At 41.8% G+C, this 8353-nt stretch overlaps 1 protein-coding gene across 1 annotated transcript in view; it reads right to left on the bottom strand.

Annotated features, from left to right (window-relative positions):
* Positions 1–7954, bottom strand: part of LOC107097535 (kalirin-like) — a 70602-nt gene extending 62648 nt beyond the window's left edge. Inside the window, exon 1 of the mRNA XM_015394703.1 lies at positions 7530–7954. Within this exon, the coding sequence (XP_015250189.1) occupies positions 7530–7584 (55 nt within the window). The 5' untranslated portion in view covers positions 7585–7954. The remainder of the gene's footprint in view (positions 1–7529) is intronic.
* Positions 7955–8353: the final 399 nt, after the last annotated feature.

An 8353-nucleotide genomic window follows, 5' to 3' on the forward strand; every position in this document is an offset into this window, starting at 1 on the left:
CATTTTGTTGTTATTTCCAGTCTTCCAGGTTTCTATTTGTTGCTCTCTGCTGCCCTCTTGTGTTCTCCTTCTTCCCTAGCTCTTTCCCTCTCTTGCTCTGTGCACACCTGCTCCCAGTTTCCTCATTAGCCCCCTATTTATCTAAGTCTCCTTTAAAAGCCCTCTCTCTTCAGTTCCCCTTTGCTAGGTCCTCGTCAAACACCGTCTAACATGCTCCAACTCCTTCTCTCTGTGCCTTCCTCCTTATGATTGCGACTCCCCAGATGTCTCCATGGTTTCTGGTACGTTTAGACTAGTTTTCATATTTTGGATTTTTGGACTCCTGGTTTCATGTTTGTTTGGACTTTGTTTTGCTTTTGGATTTTTTGATAACCTGTCTCTGTTTTCTGTCATTATTAAATCCACAAGAGATTCACCTCTGCCCCCCTTCCTGTGCTTTGGGTCATCTAACCATATATATATATATATATATATATATATATAAAACTTGGCAAAATGCTTTGTTATCTTTACCGTCCACAGGCTACAGCTGTGTCCCGAATTTGTCGTTTTTCAGCCACTTTTGTTGGAATTTGCATTTTCGCATTCTCTATCTTTTTCTCTGCCTCGAGCTTCTATTCCGGAGCTTTCTGGAAGCAGTTCCACGGAAACACGCCGAACCCATAATATCTAATATAATATATATCCGACAAAATGCTTTTAATAAACGTTTTCTTTAAATAAAGCATTTTAAATGCCACCATCATCACATCTAATGAATTTTAATGCCAACTAAGGCCTTAATTTAAAAAAAAACATAATTTAATGAATTTTAATGATTTTAACAATTAAAAGGTCCATAAATATGCATCCAATTCAATGCAGATTTGAGTCAAATAGTTAAAAAAAAAAAAAATTTCTCACACAAAAGGGGGCTAAAAAAGCCCAATGAAAATCACCACGCCAGGAGGTATAAATCCAGTCTGGTCAGCTGGTTCCTTTTGTTTTTCACCTAATCATATTGTTTCTGAAAACCAACCAAGCTGCATGACTTGACTTCCTCTGCATCCAAGCTGAGAGTTAAACTCATCANGCATGACTTGACTTCCTCTGCATCCAAGCTGAGAGTTAAACTCATCAGGCTCCAACGGAGCGATTACAGATCATTGACAGCAAATAGACGTGGAACCATTTTTAGATTCTCGTCCCTTTGACATATTTCATAGATGCAGCTTCAAAGGCAGGAAAATTGGACGATTTTATTTTTCACAAGGGAGCAAATTGAACCATGATGGGTTTCGATCTGCTCTAAAAAAAAAAATAAATAAGCAAACAGCTTTTAAGCCCATTTCTCAGTCACCTTTCACCTTTTATCGATTAGTCTGCTAATAAATTTATATTTCTATGCAGGTTTTCTCCATAATTCCCTCTAGTTTGATAATTATACATAAAAATCTTGGTAAAAGCAGCAATAATTTGCCTAAAGAGTCTTTATTTCTGTGATAAATGTTGGATAGAAGCTCAGAAAGGAGCACTTCTCCATCCCGGCTGCTAAAGTTAAACTTCTCACCATCCCTCATTTGCTCTGCGAATTAGCAGAAAAAAAGAAAAAAGATGAATGCCTTCTTCATGCACTGATCCCACAGACGTGTTAATATAGAGCAGAAGCTAGCAGTCTGCAGCCCCTAATGACAGAGCGCTGGGTGTTGGTAATCTGCTGGTGTGCAAACATGACTTAGGCCAGCATGTTTCCGCCGCTCCAAACTGTCAGGAAGCGGATTGATTCCTAATCAGCTGCCAATCAGACCGGCTGCATGTTTAGGAAGGGATTTCCATTCACATCCACTGCTAACTCTCCCTCCCTGTGAGTCCAAGCATACCCTAAAATAGAAGCAGATGAAAAAAAGCCTTTGGAGAAACTTGCTGTCAGCCTGTCAGGGCTCATCAAAACTGATTACGCAACCAAAACTAATGAATACATCCCAGCACAATGTCCTCAGTCTCTGAAATGTCAGCCTGGAGGCTCTGAAGACTCACTCTGCCTCTGAGAGGCCGGGAACCGAGCGGAGCCGCGGGGGCCACATCCTCAGTGACCTCAGACACATCTCTGGCATTTCTCTGCTGCCATTTGGATCATAATTACTATCAGGCATTTCCACAGACACCCTGGACACGCATGTTTGGATTCAGTAATGCAATCTATCAGTTTAACTACAGGCCGTCCACACGGAGGGTTGCTGATATTGTTTAGAATCGTGGAAAAAAGAAGCAGGAGAAACACGATGGTTCAACTCCACTAACATCCTACTTATACCATACTGTCTTCATAGGAAAAAACACAAGAATAACCTGAAAAGATGTTTTTAACTATGGAAGAGGATTAGGCCCACTGAAAAACTAAAAAAAACTAACTGATTTTAAAATTTATTTCAGTGTAATATGAGAAAAAATTTAGAATTCTGACTTTTTTCTCAGAATTCTGACATTGGTGGAAAAAGACGGAATTAGACGACTTTTTATGGTGATGCTATTCCATTAATGGAGGAGCAGAAGTTCAATTTAGTCAGAATTCAGAGAAAAAAGTCAGAATTCTCACTTTTTTCACCTATTAAACTGAAATAATATTAAAAAAATCAGTTAACATTTTTTTATTTTTCAGTGGCCCTAATCCTCTTCAGTAATTAACAATATATCCCTTCACAATAAAAGATTTCGCTTTTCTGAAGAGAAAATTACTTTTTATCCATAAACGCTTTTGGCTTTTAAACAATGACTCCCACCAAACGTCAGATTAAAAGTTCCATAAATATACTTATATTTAATAGGCGCTACCTATTATTGTCATTTTTTTATTTTCAAAGTCTGTTAGTTGCTCCAAAATAAAAGCATTCTACTTAAATGTAATTCAAAGTTCTTTAGAAATAAAAATAAAAATATTTTATTTAAAACACTAAAAGGCAGTATTGTATTTCAAAATAAAAGTCCCTTGTTTTAGCTTTAGCTAATTTATTTTAATTTATTTCACTTAAAAAGTTCAGGTTTGATTCCTCTTAATAATTCAGATAATAAATGGACTGAATTTATAGAGCTTTCCAGTCTGACCACTTAGTGCTTCACGCTGTTGCCACGTTGACCCAGACACCAACTCAAACATGGACATTTATTCACCAATACGCAAATCGATAGGCACCATGGGGTTAAGTGCCTTGCCCAGAGGCACACTGGCATGTGACAGAACAGCTGGAATTCAACCTATAACTTTCAGCTTCTCTTTCCACTGAGCCACATTAATCTGAGTTACAGTAGATCTAATCCCAGTAGATCTAATCCCCTCATTTCCAGTTTTTATTTCTGGTTGCTGCACCTTAAACATCCGATCTTTTATTATGAAAGTCTGTCTTTCTTTTCAAACTATACTAAATGAATTTCGTGTTTTTTCAATCAAAGCTTCCTGGATGTTTTCAAAGCAGTTTTCATGCAACTAATTCAATCTTCTGTTGTTCTTCAACATTTAAATCTCCTAATGGCATTTCAAAATAAAAGCCACTCAGCTGCTAATCGACCAAATCCATCAGGGCCCAGAGAAATAATAAAACCATTTCACTTTTGCCTTAAGATTTTCCATTACCTCCCAATTTAGATTTCCACCTCATGAACAAACGACTAACTTACTGCCATGAACTCCCCTCTAGGGGCCGTTGGATCTTAGCGCCCGCTGTACTTCCGTAATGTTCTACCCTTCGCTTATCGTCCATAAACTCCCTCAGCTGTTTGCGTTTTTTACAGCCAATTTAAAGCCTGTTTGTAGGCAGTGACGGCACATTTAACTGAAGCAGCGTCTGAAGGAGCTTCTCCGCCTCGGGGAGCGTCGGGTTGTTACCGACCGCGGCTGTCTGCTTCAGACACTGATTTGGAGTTTGATCAGTAAAGACGGCTGGAGTAGCTCAGAAACTTGTGGATGGACAGCAGTGACATTTGTTCAGCTTGGCTCCACCATTTAGACGGTTTATATAAGCTCTGTTATAATCAGAGAGCCTAGGAGCTCCGTGATGACGACACTTTGATTAAATATGGAATCATTCTGTGGGACAAAAGTGGAATTTATGGCTCAATTTTCCAAAGATTCTTCATTCAGGATGTTGGTGTCTCTGATTAGATCAGTCTTCGTGTTTCCAATATCAAATATTGTTGGTGTGGAGTAAAAAATGTTGAGGTATGTCTGTTCTTAGCCTCACAGGCTCCAAACGAAGGTCATGAGGAGATATTAACCTAACAGGAACGGCCTTCATGAACTCAAGTTGTTTTTCCTCCAAATGTTCAAGTGTGAGAAAGTTCTTTAAGCATTGGGTGGGTTGGTTCCCCTGTGGGAAGTGTGTGTTTTGGGATTTTTGTAAAGTTCTATCTCTCCGTCTGAGGATGTTAAATAGATTTGAACCTTTTTTCTTGCCAGAAATGCCACCTCAGCGTGCTAACTCCGCATTGGTATTGGTTGGAAATGGTAAACCAGTGCGTAATCTCAAAAAGTCTCAGCTTTATGATGGACTTTCTTTAATCCCCTCGAATCCAAACCTTACATACTGAAAAAGATGTCCTCAGTAACGATTTAAATCCATACCTCCAGGCATGTTGCCTATCATTAACGTTCCTCTGTGCTGCTGGAACCACCAACAAGGTTTAACCATCTAGAAACACACTGCCAGACTGTTGAGGTGGTCCTCCTTGTTCTTTAACCTATCTGCATTGGGTTATGCACCAGTCCCGCAGCATGATGCTTCCGCCACCGTGCTTGGCAGCTGGCAGCATGTTCTTAGGTATCAAAATCTCACTTTGACTTGTCTGGTTGGGAAGAAAACAGCTTTAGGTTTTCCTCCAACAGCAATAAAACTTTTCTCCAGGAGACATTGGGCTGAGGTGAGGTTTGATTTCAATTCTATTCAGTTTTATTCTATAGCGCACTTTATAGTTCACCAGATCATTGCGACAGTGGAGAGGAAAAACTCCCTTTGAACAGGAAGAAACCTCCAGCAGAACCAGGCTCAGTGTGAGCGGCCATCTGCTGAGGCCCACTGAGGTTCAAGGAGACAGAAGCAGACATAGAAAAAGAAGCATAGATACAAAAGGCAACCAGCTCCACAGGCGGCCCCGTCCAGGAAACACACAGCCAGGCAGACGAGCTCCGAGCCAGCTCCCATGTCAGAGGATGAAGAGAGCACATCCAGTTAGTCACAGTCAGAGAAACAGGACTACACTGGAAAACAGTTCATATGAGGGATCAGGTTCAATTCTAGGATCCAGCTGAATATTCCAACAGGAAAACAAACCCGGAAACCAGTTCTAACTGGTTCTGGGATGTTAAAACGTAGGGAGGATGCTTCAGAGCCGAACCAGAGGCAGGAAACCGTCTAACTTTAAGGAACTCTCCTAATTCAGCCAAGAAGCGTCATCAAAGTATAATTTTTGTCATAATTAGCAGAAATACACTATTTAAAAAAAAACAAAATGAACTTCAAACGTTCAAATCAGAATGAAAAAACTAATATTTAATATTTTCTGACTATTTAGTTCCTGTTTTTTTTCTTTTATTGTGAAAATAATCAACAGCTTTTTACTGACTTTGATTTCAGTCCATTTTCTTCCATTGTTCGGTTTCCTCATTAATACCTGAAAACAAAAAAAACTTTCTAAATATGTTTTGATTTGATTTTCCTCTCAAATTACTGACCTGGAATACAAAATAGTTTTTTTCCCCTTTATTTTGTTTTACATGAATAATCTCGGAGTGAAAAACAATAACTCATAAAGAGGGAAACAGAAAGACTGTCTGCTTTAATCAGCTGATAATGAGTCCTCTGACGCCTCGTTAATTAGACGCCACCGCTCCCTTCCGCCTTGATGTAAAACATGGCTGCTTCTCTAATCAATACAACCATTCGCCCAAATGTTTTTGACATTTTTGAATTTATACAAAGAAACGGAGTTAATTAGAGACCCGACCTCCTTTATTCACATTTCATCGAGTCACAAACAAACATCGACGTCTTTAATTCAGGTTTTCTATCATAAACCAACCTGGTAAATATTAGATTGATGAACTTTGACCTCCCTCTCTCTGCAGAAGTTAGAAAAATCCCCTCAGCATGATGTCACCACCACCGTGTTTCAGCTTATATGGTAAGAATCCTGGACTAATAGTTCAGTTCAGCCTTTTAATTAGTAAAGTGAGTAAAAACCAAACATCATTTGGCTTCAAATTCACAATGATTCACTATTTTCTGTTGGTCTAGTTCTCTAGATCCATAGAAAATAGCCTAAAGTGGTAAAGAATGCTATGTACAGGAGAGGGATTTACCATTAGGGAAAACTAGGCAGTGGCCTAGGGGCCCAAGTTCCTGGAGGCCCCTTCATCTCTGTCTAATACAACTATTCCTTATTATGGATCAGTCCCTCCCCCCTTCAGTGTCCACCATATTGGATCAGTCCATTTGCTGCACAAACCATGCAAAGAGCAGTGTTGCCAACTTAGCGCTTTAGTCACTATATTTAGCCACTTTTCAGACCCCTCTAGCACTTTAATTTCTAAAAAGCTCCTAGCGCCAAATCTAGAGACTTTTTTCTGCTACTGGAGACTTTGGAGACAACATCTAAAAGCAGCGATCTCTGCTCTCCAGAGCGAGTAGATTGGTAACCCCGCCTCCTGCTCTCCTCTATCTTAAAGTCAGAATGCTGAGAATTCTTTATTATTTAAACTAATCAAGGTTATTAAAACATAGAGAGGAAAACAAGAAGAAAAGGGACAAGAAGAGAGGGACACAACCTAGAACAGATAATGGATGTCTATTCTATTAACATTTATCTATCTGGAGAATGGGGCTGTTTGATGTCTTCTCCATTCAGAGGGCCCCCTGCCTGTCTTTGCCTAGGGCCTTAAATTTCTTAAATCTGCCCCTGTGATGTGAGGTTGACTCTATATCTATAGTTCTACTAGCAGCAAAGAACAGTCTGTACGTTGCATAGATACCTGTAAGGTGTGCACACCGCCCTACAGTCATTATGGGGGGGTGAATGCCTGGATAGCAGAGGCGATGAACGCTTCCTGTAGTCGGTCCTTTATTCATTAAATAATTCAATAATCTGATTTGTCCTGTTTTCTGGGTTTGATCCTGATATAAATCTGGATAATAATGGACTGATCCACTGTGACAGCTGATCAGCCCCCCCAGGACCCCTACAGGGGGGGGGTCCTGGGGGGGGCTGCAAGTTCTGCCTTTACAAAAAAAAAAAAAGAAATGAATACACATCACATTACATCACACACATGCTCAGAGAGCCAGTGGGGCCTTCCCACAATCCTCCTTGGTCGGACCCTCCACCCCCAATACACACTCACTCACGCGTGGATGTGCACGTGCACGCGCCTCAGTGGTGCTGAAGGGACACACACACACACACACACACACACACACACACAGAGTCCATGAATGGGCGGATGTTGGAGCATCATGGCGACACTCTCGCATGCACGCGCCCATACGCACGCGCTCACACCCCACCTGCGGTCGCCAGGCCGTCCTGGCCCGCTTCTCCTCCTCCTTCTGCTGGATTCATCCTCCTCCTCCTCCTGCTCCTCCTCTCTCCTCCGTTATGTTCCGTCGGTCGCTCCGCTCCTCTCGCCTCCTCCCTGCCTACCCCTCCATCCCCGCAGCCTCACATCAGATCGGGTCGGTACCAGCAGCGGGCTCCGGTGCGCGGCTCGGATGCGTTCCTCTCCTCCCGGTACCGATCAGGCCGTCAGTGCTCCTCCTGCTCCGCCTGCTCCTCCTGCTGCTCTTACGTTACCGTGATCCCGCGCAGCATCGCATCACATCACGTCACCGTCAGTGGGAGCGTTCCTGGTGCCGTTCCTGGTACCGTGGAGCCCAGGCAGGCAGGCAGGCAGGCCGGGTCTCCCCTCTCGGTGTCTCCTGCGGCCGCTCGGTGCGCTCCAGCACGCAGGCGCACTGGAGGCGGAGAGGCGCTGCAGCATCTGCTGCGCACCGACACACACACACACACACACACCACCTGCAGCCGTTACTACACGTTACCAGCGTTACTATCAACACAGGGAGTCTGACGTCACCAGCTGACTGACTGATAAAATATAATAATAATCATTTATTTATTTTAAGGTGATCTACTGGCAGTGAAGTCAAATTAAGCCTTTGCTCTGAGGCTCATTTTTAGTTCATTGTTCAGCAGGATGTATCAGTTTATTTCCTGTTTTATTGTAAATAAATTACTTTAAGCAGAAAAATAAAGTATAATCAAACATATGAGGTTAATGTGTCACAAACAAGGTGCTGAGATCTAAACTAAAGGATGGAAACAGCAGAGA

Source organism: Cyprinodon variegatus, unplaced genomic scaffold (genome assembly GCF_000732505.1).
Source record: "Cyprinodon variegatus isolate N-32 unplaced genomic scaffold, C_variegatus-1.0 Scaffold705, whole genome shotgun sequence".
Classification (NCBI taxonomy): Eukaryota; Metazoa; Chordata; class Actinopteri; order Cyprinodontiformes; family Cyprinodontidae; genus Cyprinodon; species Cyprinodon variegatus.